Genomic DNA, 17489 nt, shown 5'->3' with positions numbered 1-17489 from the left:
TCTTTGGTACCCTCGAGGAGGTGTCTCCATTCTTGCAAGGCTAACTTGATAGCCAAAAGTTCACGGTTCCCGACATCATAATTTCTCTCGGCCGAAGAGAATTTCCTAGAAAAGAATCCACAAGGATAGAGTCTTTCTTGGGGTGAGGACCTTTGCGAGAGTACCGCCCCAGCTCCCACATCCGAAGCGTCAACCTCAAGGGTGAAAGGAAGAGACGTGTCCGGGTGACGAACGATGGGGGCAGAGACGAAAGCTTTTTTAAGAAACTCAAAGGCTTTGATGGCATCTGGGGACCATGCTGCTGGATAAGCCCCTTTGTTGGTGAGAGCGGTAATGGGTAGAGCAATAGTGGAGAAATTACAGATGAATTTTCGATAGTAGTTTGAAAACCCAAGGAAACGCTGGACGGCTTTTAAGGAGTTTGGCAACGGCCAATCTAGAACAGCCTTCAATTTCTCAGGATCCATGGTGAAGCCTTTGTCGGAAATTATATAGCCAACGAGGGCTGTGGATGATCGGTGGAAGAGACATTTTTCCATCTTCGCGTAGAGGCTATTGGCACGAAGCCGAGCGATGACCACCCTGGTGTGACGAATGTGTTCTTCCAGGTTTTTAGAGAAAATTAGGATATCATCTAAGTATACGATGACGAGAACACCCAAAATGTCCAGGAAGATGTCATTCATAAATTCTTGGAAGATGGCTGGGGCATTGCAGAGGCCGAACGGCATCACTAGATATTCATAATGACCCGTACGTGTGTTGAATACAGTCTTCCATTCGTCACCCTCGCATATTCGGATAAAATTGTAAGCTCCTCTCAGGTCGAGCTTGGAAAATATAGAGGCTCCATGGAGCCGGTTAAAGAGTTCCGAAATTAGAGGAAGAGGATACCGGTTTTTAACCGTGATTTTGTTAAGCCCACGAAAGTCGATACAGGGTCTTAGGGAGTCATCCTTCTTCTTCACGAAGAAGAAACCCGCCCCGGCCGGGGAAGTGGAATTTCGAATAAAACCTCTCTTGAGATTCTCCTGGATGGAAGTCGCCATAGCCTCAGTCTCGGGCACGGAGAGGGAATACGACTTAGACTTAGGGAGTGTGGCTCCAGGAATTAATTCGATTGGGCAGTCGTACGAACGATGAGGTGGTAAGAGTTCCGCCTGAGTCTTGTTGAAGACATCCAAAAAATCACGGTATACCTCAGGCAGGGTAGAGAGAGGCAAAAAATGGGTTTTTTTCAGCGGTCACTGCTGCTAGGGTATAAAGTGGATGTCCCACACGCAAAGGCAATAAAAAGATTTATTTAGTGCATATACACAAAACTGCTACAGAGTGAACTCTTGACGCGTTTCGTCCCGTCAAGGACTTTGTCAAAAGAGTATCTAACACAGCCCAAGATGATGTGTATATAGTGCGCTGACTGCTGTATCATTAGTTAATTGATACATAATTGAAATATGTTTTCTATAGGGTTATAAGGTTAGATTTGTATCATTAACTATTGAATCATTTGCCATTAAGTTGATTGTTTTCCTATTTGCTTCATTATAGATTTTATAAAGTTATTCTTTATTTATACCATGTTTGTTTAAATATTTTCAATGGGTAATTACTATTGATATAAATGTAATCTGATCTGCTACTGTGTAACTAACACTTGTTGTCTCATTTTTACATTTATGTAAGATGTGACAGGAGTATACACTTTTGTTTTTAATACTATGTGTCATTCAATGTTTTGTTGCAACTTTGTGTCCAGGGTGATGTCTGTATAGGGGCATTGATAGTGCTTACATAGTGATCTGATCTTAGGTTGATTAGAAGTTGTTTATTCACCAGGTGATTATTCGCCCACCCACTGACAATTAACCAATGATACAGCAGTCAGCGCACTATATACACATCATCTTGGGCTGTGTTAGATACTCTTTTGACAAAGTCCTTGACGGGACGAAACGCGTCAAGAGTTCACTCTGTAGCAGTTTTGTGTATATGCACTAAATAAATCTTTTTATTGCCTTTGCGTGTGGGACATCCACTTTATACCCTAGCAGCAGTGACCGCCGAAAAAAAAAAAAAATTTGCCTGACTAAAATTGGCTGGAGCACGCTGCACTTTCCTTCTGGATCAGAGGCTACCGACGTCATCACCTTCAGTATCGACCGGAGACCCGGCGCGTCAAGACCGTGAGTGTACACCTTTGATCTCCCTCCCCTACCTCCGCAGTGAGGATTTCTTCCCCGTATATGACACCGGGTTTAGGAGGGCAGTGGCGGAGGGTAGCGGCATACCAGCTGAGTGTCCTCTCATAGGGACGCGGCGGTATAGCTACTATATATTCCTCCTTACCACATTGTGCCCCTACCCGTGGGTAGTCACGAGATACGGGAGAAGTGGGGGGACTTATCTTATACTCATACATCAGTGGTGACCCTGAACAGAAGGGTGTTTATTATTTCAAGCACAGTTATTTGTTCTGGACTATATGTAGTGTATGTCTGTGCACAATTAGAGCATCAGTTTTTCTTGGACATTCTGAGATACCTGTCGAGGGTAGAGAGAGGAGGTGAAGAAGCGTTGAGACCTGCGAGCACGGTAACGGGAGGAATGACCGCCTCCTTCAAGGTAGGACCCCACTGGATCGGTAGTTCATCTGTCCAATCAACACGCGGATTATGAAGCTGGAGCCACGGCAATCCCAAAATGACCTGAACAGTAGGTGAGTGGAAGACATCGAAGATGATGACCTCCGTATGACCATCCGCAGTGGTCAGGGTGAGAGGAATAGATTCCAATATTATAAACGCTGGTTGGAGCGGTCGACCATCGATAGCCTCAAGACCGATGGGTGACTTCTTCCTGACTAACGGAATTTGATTGTTGCAAGCATAGTCGTGATCCAAGAAGTTGTCACCAGACCCGGAGTCGATGAAGGCTTCCACTGCTACCCGGACATTGGGACCCTCGAGAGTTATGGGCAGAAAATTCTCTTCGGTAGCTCTTTGGTAGGAGAGGGGCAAGGAGAGATGGTACCCAGTGAAAGCCCCTCAATCTTTACTGGGCGTTCTCGTTTCCCGGTCGTAGGCAACAGTGACGTAGTTGATGTTCCGGGGACCCACAGTAGAAGCAGAGACCCTCATTTCAGCGGCGTGTTCTCTCAGCGATCCGGAGCTGCTGGCTACCGATCTGCATCGGTTCAGGAGCGTCCAATGCAGGAAGAGCCAAGGGAGGAGACCTAGGAGAAGCAGACGAGGGCAGCATAAAACGGGGACGCTGGCGTTCCTGGTGTCTCTCTTGTATGCGCTGGTCCATCCGGATGCTGAGGGAAATAAGGTCCTCTAGAGATGAGGGATGAGCGTGAGCTGCCAGGTCGTCCCTGAGGGATTCGAACAATCCCTGCCAATATGCTGCGGAAAGGGCTTCATCATTCCACCGAGTCTCCGCAGCTATGGTACGGAACTCCACCGCATATCTTGCAGTGGACCTGCAACCCTGAGAGATGAAACAAGGAAGAAGCGGCAGTTTCCCTACGTGCTGGCGGGTCAAAGACCTGCTGGAACTCTCGCTAAAATCTTGGGTAGTCTTGTGTTATCTCAGCTCTTGGTTCAAGAATCCCTGGCAAGTAAGGGGGTCTCCAGAATACCGGTTGGGAGGTGGAATACGTGGCTCCGAGAGGCCCATAGATACTGGGGCAGGAGAGGAGGGTGCAGCTGGCGAGTCCCGCAGGGAGAGGTTAGAAAGCTGCTGTGCCACGGCCGTGACTTGATCGCTTAAAAATTGCCAGTGATCCATAGATACACCTTGGCCCACCTCAGGAGGGTCTGCATTTCCTGGGCTCTGCATAATGTAATGCCTGAATGCCCACAGACCTGGCCAGTCCCCAATACTGAGGTGGGTAAGGGTATAACACGCACCCACAGCAGTGAGGGCGTGCCCGGAGTGTGGTATGATGCGTTGCCGGGCCTGGTGAGAAAGGGTTAACTTGATACTTGCTGTGTCCGGGGTGCCAGAAGTCCGAGCGTATAAATCCGAGAGCCGTTGGTCAGGGGCAGGCGAAAGCAGCGTAGTGAAGTCCAAAGCCGAATCCAGGGAGTAGCGAGGTACACGAAGTCAACGAGAGCCAAGATCAAATCCAAGGGTATCCAACGGGGGCAAGGACAGGAACTAGAGCTGTAATATAGAAGAGAGCTAGGCATAGATGACCGAACAACCAAAGCCACAGAAGAACTATGCAGAGCGAGGAAGGAGAGGGCAGACTGGGGTTTTATATGCAGGAGGACCAATAACAGCAAGAGGTGGAGCGGAGGCCTGTCTGAGCAAGCCCAGGTATAGGTTCCGGTGCCCAGAGTGGGAGTCAGCCAGGTGAGTGGTGGAGACAGTCTGTAGCTGATGGGAGGCGGAGCCAGCGGTGCAGAGGACGGCAAAGAGGATCGGGTGCGCGCGCGCCCTGTAAGGTTCCCGTGCGCGCGCCCCAGCCACGTGTGGGAGGATGCGGTGTGCGCCGCGGAGGAGCGTCATGGCGTCCGACCGGAGGAGGTAAGGAGCCGACGGGGAGGGGGTCTGGGATGAGCGGCCGCACTGGGAGCCTGGGAGCCTGGATGACGGGGACCCACTGAGAGGCGCGGGCCCCCGATCCCTTACAATACACCAATTATTTATTAAAGCAGCAGTCCAAGCTATTTTTTTTTCCTTCATTTATTTTATATTTCCCCCCTTTAATATGTGCATCAACACAATCCACACAATAATATGTAATTAGCTAAGTTCCTGATCGATCCATTGTCCTGTGATCGATCGGCGAAGATTCGGTTCAGGGGTTCACTAAATGGCTGCAGAGGAGTATTCTGCAATAAGTGGAATTCATTTGCACATGTAACACAGTTTCCCCCCTCTCTGGAAGATGTACTACTGGTTACTGCTGTTTGTGGTGCAGTCATACCTGTGAGGGTCCAGGAGAGCTGAGTGATCCGTGATGGTGTTGGGAACAGGAAAGGCTTTTGTAGATCTTCAATGTTCACTCAGGGTGTCAGCGCCTCCAGCTCCAGTGGGCTCCAGGATTTCCAGAGTCAGTCCCCAACAGAACAGACTTCTTTCACACCCCTGCCCAAAAGACTGTAGACTCAGGCAGGGGTCTATAAAACAAAGGGCTTTATTTGAGCAGTCACCGCAGATGTAATACAGCGGATGCAGATAGATGTCAATGGGTCCCAGGCCTCTGGATGGTGCTGGGCTCTCTGGTAGTCTTGAGACCTCTGATTTTCTCTTTTACCAGCCAACCCAGGAGGGACTGGCTGTCATGTCTCACTCCCAGCCGGGAGGAGCAGCACACACCTCTTCTCCCTAAGAGGGGTGGAACAGAACTCCTCATAATTTGGCACTTTCTCTCTGAGACTCCAGAAGGGAAGGGCACAAGGTCTGTACCATAATTGGCTGTACACAGACCCTGAGTCACCACCACTTCTGTCACTCAAAATCAGCATGAGGGGGGGTCAATGCCCCTAGGATAGCATGCCACAGCCTGTAGCTATCAGGGCTTGCATGACAGGAGGCAGACTGGACCAGCCATGCTACACATACAGTATTAATATGACAATGTGACCAGGCAGTCACTGGATACAATTGGTACACTGCTGGAGAGTGGGCAGGGCTCAAAAAGGGGCATGCAAGAGCCTGTTTGAGAAGAGTATGGGAATGTGACTTTGTAAATGATTCCTATAGAAACAAAAAATGCTTGTTACTGTACATTACATACTGTAATCTAGAGTTGTTTTACAAAAAAGAAAAAGTATTTTCTCATAGTACAGAAAGGATTTATTTATATACAAAAAAAACACACATGTAGGATATTGCTTGGAGTGCAGCTTTAATGACTTTACGTCATATAGTGCTTTTCTCCCAATGGGACTCAAAGCACTGACAATTACAGTATAGTGCGCAGTATGCAGCACATAGGAATTTTTCAGACACAGTCCCTGCCCAGAAGAGCTTACAATCTAAGATGTTGGTGCCTGAGGCACCGGGAGATAAAGGGACTAACCCAAGGTCACAAGGAGCCGGCACTGAGATTTGAACCAGGTTCCCCTGCTTCAATCTCAGTGTCCTTGTTATTAGTCAGTGTCTTTACTCACTGAGCTACTCCTTCTCCCTATTATTATTAATATGCAGATTTTGTACCTTCTCTAAATTAATATGCAGACAAAACAATATCTTGGGGGAAAAAAAAAAAAAAAAGCACTCTTTGTTTGCACATAGTTTGTCAGCCATCGTGAAAACGGCTCCCATCGTTGTCAGTGAAAGGCTGGTTGCTTTGGCACCTGCACTTGGCTAATTACATGAGTCACATTGGAAGTGTCAGTCAGTTGAGAGATCAGATATTGCAGGTGGTTATTAGATTATGTGGGAGTATAATGACAATTGACTATTCCCTTTTTTTAAATGACCACCCATCCCATATATATATATATATATATATATATAATATATATATATGTAATTCCATGGAGATAAACATATTAGCAGCACTATTTTAAGAAAAATGTAATTACTGCAACCCTGAACATCTGCCACACATGAACCAAAATGAATAAGTGGGTGTTCTTTCTTTGTCACAACAAAATCCTGAACAGATTATTTAAATATCGAATGAGGCAGCTTTTAGTTTTCTAACAAGGTTATCTGCCTGCTTAGGAGATGGTAAAAAAAATTAGCCTAATTGAAATGAAAATAATGTTAAAAAACATATGCCCATGTTTACTAGCTGAGGAAATTGACAAGTATATGTATTTTGCCAGTGCTTTATGGCAGTCTGCTTTCCATAATGAAAAACATCAGTTAATTGCCTTCCTGCTTTGCCATTAACGGAAATGTGCTTACAATGTCTCCGGCATTAAGCTCTAAATAATTATTTCTGATGAATTGGAAAACATTTAAAATGTTGTTAAATGGATGTTTGAATCATTTGCTAACTAAAACACTTAAGTATAGCTTTTTTACACAGGCCCATTTAGACACACACAAGTACTTAATATAAACCTCAGCCATTTAAAAGGCTGCATTTATTATTCCAGCATACCATGCTCCCCTCGCTGCAGCATACATTAGCACGCGAACATGGTTGTAATAAATCATTCTAAAAAAGAATATGAGAAATCGCTGCTATTTCTGTGTGTTGTAAATCTCAGTTTATCACTTGCAGGTGAGCCTTGGGCATACCTTGGCTTTATCCATTATTGAGTAGAGATACTTTAGGGCACAATAGCCCCTAGCACTGTGTATCCACGATTTCTGTCTGCACAACATGTCTAATGTATCTATCTCAAACTATTTATCTGTCTACCATCATACCGAAATTCACATGGGACTATGTATTCATATACAAGCTGGTCTTGGTTAATATAATAACTTTAACTACAATAACCTCTACACACATGCAAACCTTGGGAGATCATTTATCCTGGGTCATGAGGGTTTTGGTTTTGTGGGTTTATGACCCCTTTTTAAATGGCAACCATTTCCTCTTATGGCAGTAATAACAGTAATACCTGTGTATAATTCGAATGAGAAATGAACAATGTAACAATAAAAACAGAGGATATGCCTGATCCACAAAGCTCAGTTGCGTTAGGGAACATCATCTTCCCTAAAATAGGAATACGTTAACATGGCACCCAAAAAGCCAGTAATATGCAAAAACAGCGTCCAAACCACATCCCATTAAATAGGCTTAACGTCACGTTATTGTAGCATACCATTGGGTTATCTTCCAATAATGTGACGTTGGGTCAGTCTTGCCGTTACTTCTATCCAGACCCTGAAATACTGTATGTCTTTAGTTAAAATGTAGGGAAAGAAGGAAATAAAAGAGGGAAATAATGTTGGAGAAAAATGTTATGTTATTTAAATCAGGCTGTTATATCAATTCAAACACTGCAAAAGCCCTATTTCAGGTTCTCAATGTGAGTAGCCCCAAGTTAAATGATGCAACACTAACGTTCTGCGCTAACCTATTTGCTAGTACGTGGCCAAGCACATTTTGAAAAACAAATTTGTATATATTGTTTTAATATGATTCTTATGTACCCATGAAAATGATAGACTGTTTTCAGCTTTCCATTGGCACCTTTCTCGGGTGGATTGCATATCATGTAATCAAGATATGTCATAAATATAAAAACAAATTAAAAAAAACATATTATCCCAGATATCACTAGCAAATTCATAAATGTAATCAAAATGAATACTAAATATTATTGCCTTATGTCCTCTGATTACACGGATACTAGATATGTATAGGCTTCCATACTTTTTTTAGCCAATACAGAACCCAAATTAGCAAGCTGAAGTTTTCAGAATGTAAAAGGTTCACGACATCATTAACCAGGCAGAACTCCCCCTAGTATAAACATGTCCCCACAAAAGTATATATTTTCTGAAAGTACTTCCCCCAAGGAATTCAAACATGGGTAGCATGTCTTACAAAAAGTTCTGCCTGGGAATCTTTGTTACAACCATGTAAAATTATGAGAAAAATATCAAGACAATTAACTTCAAACTTTGCACCAAAATGTATCATACCTACTCAGTGTAATGCTGGACATACTGTAAATATAAAACAGTATTGTCCTGGGTCTCCTTAGTACATTAACACTAAATATACTGTATATAGCGTTACATACTATTTTGGTAAATAGAGGGTGCACCCAAATTAGTAATGTGCTCGCCATCTTTGAGAAGGCAAAACTACCCCCTAGCATAAAAAATACCCCTATCAAAGTGTATATTTTATGAAATTTTACGTCTCAAGTAATTTAGAAATATGTTGGGGTTTTTAATCTGTTTGTATTTTTTTGTTGAAAACAGTAGTCTTTATATTTTTCTCAGAAATTTACACTAAATTTGAACTTTACAAAAAAGATAGTCTTCCTTGGCGCTGGAACTTTGGTTGATGTTGTTTTTCTCCAATGGATATAAAGAGAAAATAATACAGTCGTGCTTCAATAAATTTATTGATACAATCTTTGTTATTATTCACCTTATATTGCACCCTTCTGGATACATTTGGACACCTCTATACGGGGTGTATTCTTAAACACTTTACCCAGATACTTGTATATTCTATCTAGGATAAGAGCTCCATGTGTTCTTTATATATTATACTATAAATAAATCCCTTCTTACCACTTATAAATGCCGTGTGTGGATGTTAGCACATACTGTACACCTGTGATATTAATTCACCTACACCTGTGAAACACAGCCACAGTGCAAAGATGCATCACTTCTATTTTGTAGGGCTAAATACACCAATGTTACTCAACTTAATATAACCTTGATTTTGAACGGTTTGAAGTGAGGATTTGGAATGATCACACGTTATATGAAATAGAAATGACAATTAGCCATAGGACAATACCATTGAAATACCTTTACTATAAAAAAAAACATAGACAACAAACAATTGGAAATTCACTCACGGATTCCCACATAAAAATATGCGGTGTGAACATTCAGGCTATCACCATCATCAAGTGACTGTATAACGTTGTAACTTTTTTTTTACATAGCGCTAAGGTTGTGTTAATATTTCACTTTAAATTTGGACTTCGCATCAACATTCATCCCACAAGATCAATGAGCTTCACAAATGACTTTATATATGTATGTACACACACAATGTGTGTGTGTATATGATAGGTCTATATTAACAAAGCACTCACCGACGGATTACTCCCATCATAAATCAATGTTTTGGCCCCATCAGGGCCTTTGTCAAGATACAAAATGTAAAACACCGTAGAAAAACACCAAAAAACCTGCCAATGACCGTGACCTGTAGCAGGGGAAGACAGAGTACAGAACATACAACATACATCATAAGGGCCTCCAGATGCAGGCTTTCATAGCGTACAGTACGTTATACATCCATAGGGCACTGAAGGGGTTGATGGACTTTTGTAAATAGGACATGATATGATAATAAACATACAATATCCTAGCAAGCTCAAGAACCCCAAAACCCACCAATCATTTAGAAAGCATATATATATAGTGTCAAAAAGGAGAGCTACTGAGCATGGCCAAATGCATACAACAAAAGACAAAAATGCCCAATGCTACATCCAATGTGACAAAATACATACTGCAATACTTCAGTGCTGATATTCTCGTGAGTAAGGGTCATTTAGTTAAACCCTTTGGCAAAAGCGTTATAAGCCTGCAGCCTTGTCACGGCATGACCAGTATGCATGTCTTAACACTACCTGATAAAATTCTCTTTTACCTCTGCTGGAGGGAAAATGACCCCATATGTTATGACTGTCATAACAGGAACATGAAAAAAACTGCTACTTGGAAAGTTGGTACGTTTGAAAGTACCACAACATTAGTTTGAATACAGTGTAACAAACTTTCAAGAGAATAGCAGGTAACCATGTGTATACATAAATCAGTTATGATAGCATACTTTTTGGTTACTGCTTAATTGTTCACTTTTTTTTTTAAATGCAAGTTTCACAGTATCAGACTTTTATATGAACAAAGTAGTTGACTTTTGTCTCTTTTGCATCTTTTGGGAATTAGGAGGAAAGATGCTGGATTCTTGTCCTACAAAGATCACCTGCCAGTCAGTCAAGTGGTTGTTGGAGACACATATCGATCTTCGTCTGAAGCTAAGTTGACTGTTGATTCTCTGCGCTGTCAAGGAGACCGTAAGTACCTACAAATAATCTTTCTTAAAAGGTGCTCATGGTGACTGGAGTGTGGCACAATAGTCATGCATAACCGTAGATATTATGAATGTTTCGTTAACATGTTCTAGAGAAAATTTGGAGAATAGTACATCAAAGATACAGAGTTTATTTAAGAGTTGGAGTCCAGTTTACCACCAAAGACTATGGCTCAGTTTCACAGATCTCTGTAACTGTAACTCAGTGTTCACAACGTCTGGTTACCAAAATCAACCATGGCTGTTATTGTCCTTGAGGTTAATGCATATCCACAAAGCTAATTTACATGCAAGAACAACAGCTGTAATTGAACTCAAAGGCAAAAGGCTTAACGCCATGTTGAGTTAGCGTTATCTTCCAATAACATGGCGTCAAGCATGCCTTACCTAAAGGTGGCGTTACTCCCATCCAGACTCTGAAATAGGTGTTTAACTAAAGTTAAAAAAGGGAGTAAAGGATCATTAACATGGTAAATAACTCTGTGTTGGTTAAATCATACCTACAGTAACTGTGGTGTTACAAACATTTAGTTCCTATAAAAGCCCTATTTCAGGGTCCGTATGTGAGCATAGCCAAGTTTAGCTATGACAACCATTGCCAAGTTAAAGCTCTGTGTTCATTTTAATGGACCTTTGTAGATATAAGCTGTTAGGGGTGGGGGAACCTTTGTGGATATAAGCTGTTGAGGGTGGGGGAACCTTTGTGGATATAAGCTGTTGGGGGTGGGGGAACATTGTGGATATTAGTTGTTGGGGGTGGGGAAACACTTCTTTTGTATTTTATTAGCATTAACGTCCGTTACAGTTAACGCAATGCCCTTTCTGGACGAAAACAGAACTTAATGTAGAGTTATTGACCTTTCAAGCTACACGTTAATACTTAAAAAGTCAGTAACTTACTGTAGGTTAGCATCTTGTTAAGACAGTAACAGCCCTCTGTGGGTCTTGCCGTTGTGTTACACATCCATTTTACTTCTTCAAGAGTACTCCATAGTGGTAGCACAAAGTAGGCCAGCGCTACAAAATGGCGTCACATTTCTCTTCCTTTAGCAACTTTGGTCTCCTTTGCCATGCAGGTATTCAGCAATAATTAAATAGGTCTATACTTCCTGCAAATAGTTCTGCAGAACCATTATATACAGTAAATGGCAAGAAAATATGTTTCTGTCAGGATGTGCTCACCACAAACGAGACGGGACCGCGGTGCTGAGGTGGGAAAGATTATTACGCCACCCACAGCCACGAAGGCACGTCTTGATTGAAGAGTGGTCTGGGATTCCGGGATCGGGGTAGGAGAGGTACGGATAGTAGAGGGTGCGGTAGCCAAGTCCGGGGTTAGAGAGAGAGACGTTATCATTTACCGTAAGCCAGAATCGGAATGCCATAGAGGGAGAGTCGTGATGCCGTATGCCGAGTTCGGAATGCCAGAGGTGCAGGAAGACGTAGCAGAAGCCGGTCCGGTACACGAGGAATCTGTGAAACAGAACTAGGGAGGCAGAGAGTGATGAGAACAACTGGTTCTATGCTCAGCCGACGAGTTAATGAATCTGAAGGGTATATGTAGGTATGAGGAACTAATAGCCGAGTAGCAAGGTGGGGGTGTGTGAATGGACCAGGCTGAGACAGGGATAGGTCTAGATGAGTTCCTGGAGGAGGAGCTGTAAATCCTAGAAGCATTGGTGAATTGTATTGTGGCATTGAAAAAGGGTACTGCGTCTTTAAAAGGTTGGTACGCCCCTGTGTGGCCGCGCCTCCATGTGGCAGCGTCTGTAGCTGCGTGCGCGGGCCCACGCCCTGAACCGAGGGCAGAAGAGGAGACTTGACGTGCGCGCGCGCGCATAGGAGGACCGGAGCTCGGCGCCATGGGGAAGGAGTCCATGCGAGCCGCGGGAGGCCCAAGCAGAGCCGCGGGTGAGTAAGGAGCACGCCGTGCGCGGCGTGACTCCTGCATCCTTACAGTACCCCCCCCCCCCTTCAGGGGCGACCTCCGGGCGTCCATGACAAGGCTTGGAGGGATTCCTACGATGAAAAGCCTGAAGAAGGCGAGGTGCGTGAAGATCCCGGTGGGAAATCCATGAACGTTCTTCAGGTCCGAACCCCTTCCAGTGAACCAGATATTGTACTCCTCCTCTGGAAATCCTAGAATCCAAGATAAACTGGACCTCGTACTCCTGTTGACCCTGAATCATAAGAGGAAGTGGAGGAGAAGTATTCTTGGAAAAGCGAGGACTCTGAAATACTGGTTTAAGTAAAGATACATGGAAGACCGAAGGTATTTTCATCGAAGGTGGAAGGCGTAGATGGTAAGCCACAGGATTAACCCTCCTAACCACGGGGAAGGGACCGAGGAACTTGGGAGCAAGCTTCATGGTAGGAACCTTTAGTCGGATATTCCTGGAAGAAAGCCACACCTTGTCTCCTGGAGCAAACTCCGGTACTTGACGTCGAAGACGATCTGCCTGGAGTTTCTGTCTCCCTGTGGCTACCTTTAAGTTCTCCTGAATCCTTGTCCATAAGTCTTTCAGCCGGGAGATGCGCTTGTCCACCGCTGGTACTCCTGAGGATAGGGAGGAGAAGGGTAAATGGGAAGGATGAAAGCCACAATTAATAAAAAATGGTTATTCTTGAGTGGAATCATTGCGAAGAGAGTTAAGAGCAAACTCGGCCCAGGGAAGCAGATCCACCCAATCCTCCTGCGTATCGGTTATAAAACATCGAAGATACTGTTCCAGGTTTTGGTTGGCCCTCTCCGTCTGCCCATTGGTCTGTGGGTGGTATCCTGAAGAGAATTGAAGTGAAATCCTTGATACAAATTGAGATCCACGATCCGAAACAATGGTTGCTGGCACCCCGTGAAGACGAAAAATCTCCTGAATGAAGACATCCACAAGGCGGGAGGAATTCGGAAGACCGCTCAAAGGAACAAGGTGCGTCTGTTTGGAAAAACGATCAATGACCACAAGAATCGTATTCTTCCCCTTGGAGTCTGGAAGCTCTAAAATGAAGTCCATAAAAATATGGTTCCAGGGACGGTCTGGAATGGGTAAAGGAAGAAGAAGGCCTGCTGGTTTGACCCGAGGTACCTTGTTGCGAGCGCAAGTGCCACACGCTTTGACAAACTCCTCTACATCCTTAGCCCTCTCTGGCCACCAGAAGGTGCGTTGAACGAGGTCGTTGGTCTTCCGTATCCCCGGATGTCCTGCAGATTTAGAAGAATGACACCATTCGAGAACCTTTTTGCGGTGTTGGAATGCCGTGTAGAGTCTTCCCTCCGGAACCTTGAGCCCTATAGGAATCTGGGATTGCTCGGATTGAATCTTGCCCATAATATCAAAGGAGTTGGCGGACAGGATACATCTAGAAGGAATGATAGTCTCTAGCTGTTCTTCAGATTTGTCCTCTGCAAGGAACTGTCGGGAGAGGGCGTCCGCTTTAAGATTCTTGGAGCCAGGAATGAAGGAGATGAGAAAATTGAATCGTGAAAAAAATAATGCCCAGCGGGCTTGCCGAGAGTTCAAACGATGTGCCCCTTCTAGGTAGAGAAGGTTCTTATGGTCTATAAGAATGGTTATGGGTGTCTCTGTACCTTCTAAGAAATGTCTCCACTCCTCTAATGCCAATTTGATCGCCAAAAGTTCCCGGTTCCCAACATCGTAGTTCTGTTCTGCGGATGAAAATTTCTTTGAAAAGAAGGCGCATGGGTGCAGTCTGGCTAAGGGAGATGTCCTCTGGGACAGAACAGCCCCAGCCCCGATGTCAGAAGCATCTACCTCCAAGGTAAATGGAAGTTTAGGATCTGGATGTGTGAGAATGGGCGCAGACACAAAACCTCTTTTTAGCAGATCAAATGCCTGTATGGCGGTTTCAGACCATGATGAAGGATCTGCACCTTTCTTAGTGAGATCAGTTATGGGAGATACTGTAGAGGAAAAGATGAAACGTCGATAATAGTTTGCAAATCCTAGGAAGCGTTGCACGGCTTTGAGAGTGGTCGGGCGAGGCCAGTCCAAAATCGCCTTAAGTATCTCAGGATCCATATTGAAACCGGAATCAGAAATAACGTAACCCAAAAACGCCACCGATTTGAGAGGGAACTGGCATTTTTCCAATTTCGCAAAGAGATGGTTCTCCCGAAGGCGTAACAGCACCTGTTGAACGTGTTTGATGTGTTCTTGAGTGGTTTGAGAAAATATAAGGATGTCATCTAGGTAAACAATAAGAAATTTGTTAAGAATGTCCCGAAAAATCTCGTTAACAAAATCCTGGAAAACTGCTGGTGCGTTGCACAGACCGAACGGCATCACCAGGTATTCGTAGTGGCCATCATGGGTGTTAAAAGCAGTCTTCCACTCGTCCCCCTCTCGTATCCTTACTAAATTGTAGGCACCTCTCAGATCCAATTTAGAAAAGATAGTAGCTCCCTGGAGATGGTCAAATAGTTCCGGAATCAAGGGTAGAGGGTAGCGATTCTTGCGCGTGATGTTATTCAAACCCCGGTAGTCAATGCATGGACGGAGAGAACCGTCTTTCTTTTTGACGAAGAAGAAACCTGCACCAACTGGAGAGGAAGATTTTCTAATGAAACCCCTCTCTAAATTTTCAGCGATGTAAGTGCTCATGGCTTTCGTCTCTGGGAGAGAGAGCGGATAAGATCGTCCTCTGGGAAGAGGTGCTCCAGGAAGTAGATCAATGGGGCAATCGAAAGAACGGTGCGGAGGTAGTATCTCGGAACGTGCCTTGTCGAACACATCACGGAATTCCCAGTACACAGAAGGTAGAGAGTCGATCTTCTCTGGCAGGGTAGACAACCCACCAATGCTCTGGAAAATCCTGGTACAGTTCTTGGCACACGAAGTGGCCCACTGAATGGGTTCCCGATCCGTCCAGTCGATGCGAGGATTATGGAGTTGAAGCCAAGGAAGACCCAAAATCAGCTCAGCAGAGGGAGAGTGGATCACATCGAGAGTAATGAACTCCGTATGGAGATCGATGAACCGCAGTAGGAGAGACACCATCTGTAACGTGATAAATGCCGACTGTAGAGGTCGACCGTCAATGGCCTCCAGACCTACTGGCGTCTTCTTGGTGATAAGTGAAATATTATTTCGCCTAGCGAAAGTCTCATCGATGAAGTTACCAGCGGACCCGGAATCAATGAACACTCGCGCTTGAGCGTGAAGCCCCTCTCCGGACAGTGTTATAGGCAACATTATCCTGGTGGGGAGTACGTCCCTGACAATGGGAGAAAGGGTAAGAATTCCCAACGAAACTCTCCGGGATCTCATTGGGAGTTGGCGTTTCCCGGCTTGTGAGGACACCGGGGTAATGTGTGACTGCAGTTGCCACAGTACATGCAGAGGCCGGCATTGCGCCGACGTTGTTTCTCGGCAGGAGAATGCTTGTTGCCCCCCAACTGCATTGGTTCCGGAATGTTCTCGGAAGGAGGTGACGGAGGGATGAAGGAAGGAGCAAGGTTTCTTGACACCCGTTGTCGGTAACGAGAACGTTCGTATCACCATTCCAGTATACGCTGATCTACTCGAAAAGCCAGGGCGATTAACTCCTCTAAATCAGTAGGACGATCACGTGCAGCGAGCTCAACCTTCAGGGATTCAGACAGACCTTGCCAAAACGCAGAAGATAGTGCTTCATTATTCCAACCCGTCTCACCAGCAAGAGTGCGGAACTCTACGGCATACCCGGCGACGGTACGATCCCCCTGGGTTATGTGAGGAAGAGCCGAAGCTGCCGTTAATTTCCGTGCAGGGGTATCGAAGACTCTTCTGAACTCCTCGACGAAGAGATCGATGTCCTGTGTGAGAGGCCCTTGTTGTTCCCAGATGGGAGAGGCCCATGCCAGTGCCTGGTCGGTGAGAAGAGCCAGGATATATGCGACTCTGGAAACAGAAGAGACAAAACGAGAGGGAGAGAGCCGAAATTGGATGAAGCATTGGTTAAGGAAGCCCCTATATCCTTGGGGATCCCCACCATAGTGTTTGGGAGGTGTAATATGAGGTTCCAGGGCAAACGGAGGAGTTGGAAAGGTAGTTGCAGGTGTAGGGGAAGCTCCGGTTGAAAGTTGCCGTGTGAGAGATCAAACTTGAACCGTAAGGGAGTGAACACTTTGCTGCAACGTATCCGTCCATCTATCCGATTGTTCCAGATAAGTCTCTAGTCTGGTAAAAAGGGCAGTATGTGCATTAATAGTGCGCTCCACCTCAGCGGGGTCCATGTTTGTTGGGCTGAGCATAATGTCAGGGTGTGCTCACCACAAACGAGACGGGACCGCGGTGCTGAGGTGGGAAAGATTATTACGCCACCCACAGCCACGAGGGCACGTCTTGATTGAAGAGTGGTCTGGGATTCCGGGATTGGGGTAGGAGAGATAAGGATAGTAGAGGGTGCGGTAGCCAAGTCCGGGGTTAGAGAGAGAGACGTTATCATTTACCGTAAGCCAGAATCGGAATGCCAGAGAGGGAGAGTCGTGATGCCGTATGCCGAGTTCGGAATGCCAGAGGTGCAGGAAGACGTAGCAGAAGCCGGTCCGGTACACGAGGAATCTGTGAAACAGAACTAGGGAGGCAGAGAGTGATGAGAACAACTGGTTCTATGCTCAGCCGACGAGTTAATGAATCTGGAGGGTATATGTAGGTATGAGGAACCAATAGCCGAGTAGCAAGGTGGGGGGGTGTGAATGGGCCAGGCTGAGACAGGGATAGGTCTAGATGAGTTCCTGGAGGAGGAGCTGTAAATCCTAGAAGCATTG

General features: G+C 45.0%; 1 protein-coding gene across 2 annotated transcripts in view; it reads left to right on the top strand.

The window, feature by feature from the left end:
* The window catches only part of CNTNAP2 (contactin associated protein 2), a 1988831-nt gene that overhangs the window by 1700586 nt on the left and 270756 nt on the right, over positions 1-17489 (top strand). For both annotated transcript variants that reach the window (XM_075586746.1, XM_075586748.1), the window contains one exon: positions 10579-10706. In XM_075586746.1, coding sequence (XP_075442861.1) covers positions 10579-10706 — 128 coding nt within the window. The remainder of the gene's footprint in view (positions 1-10578; positions 10707-17489) is intronic.

Source organism: Ascaphus truei, chromosome 2 (assembly GCF_040206685.1).
Source record: "Ascaphus truei isolate aAscTru1 chromosome 2, aAscTru1.hap1, whole genome shotgun sequence".
Classification (NCBI taxonomy): domain Eukaryota; kingdom Metazoa; phylum Chordata; class Amphibia; order Anura; family Ascaphidae; genus Ascaphus; species Ascaphus truei.
This window is presented reverse-complemented; position numbering and strand designations above follow the sequence as displayed.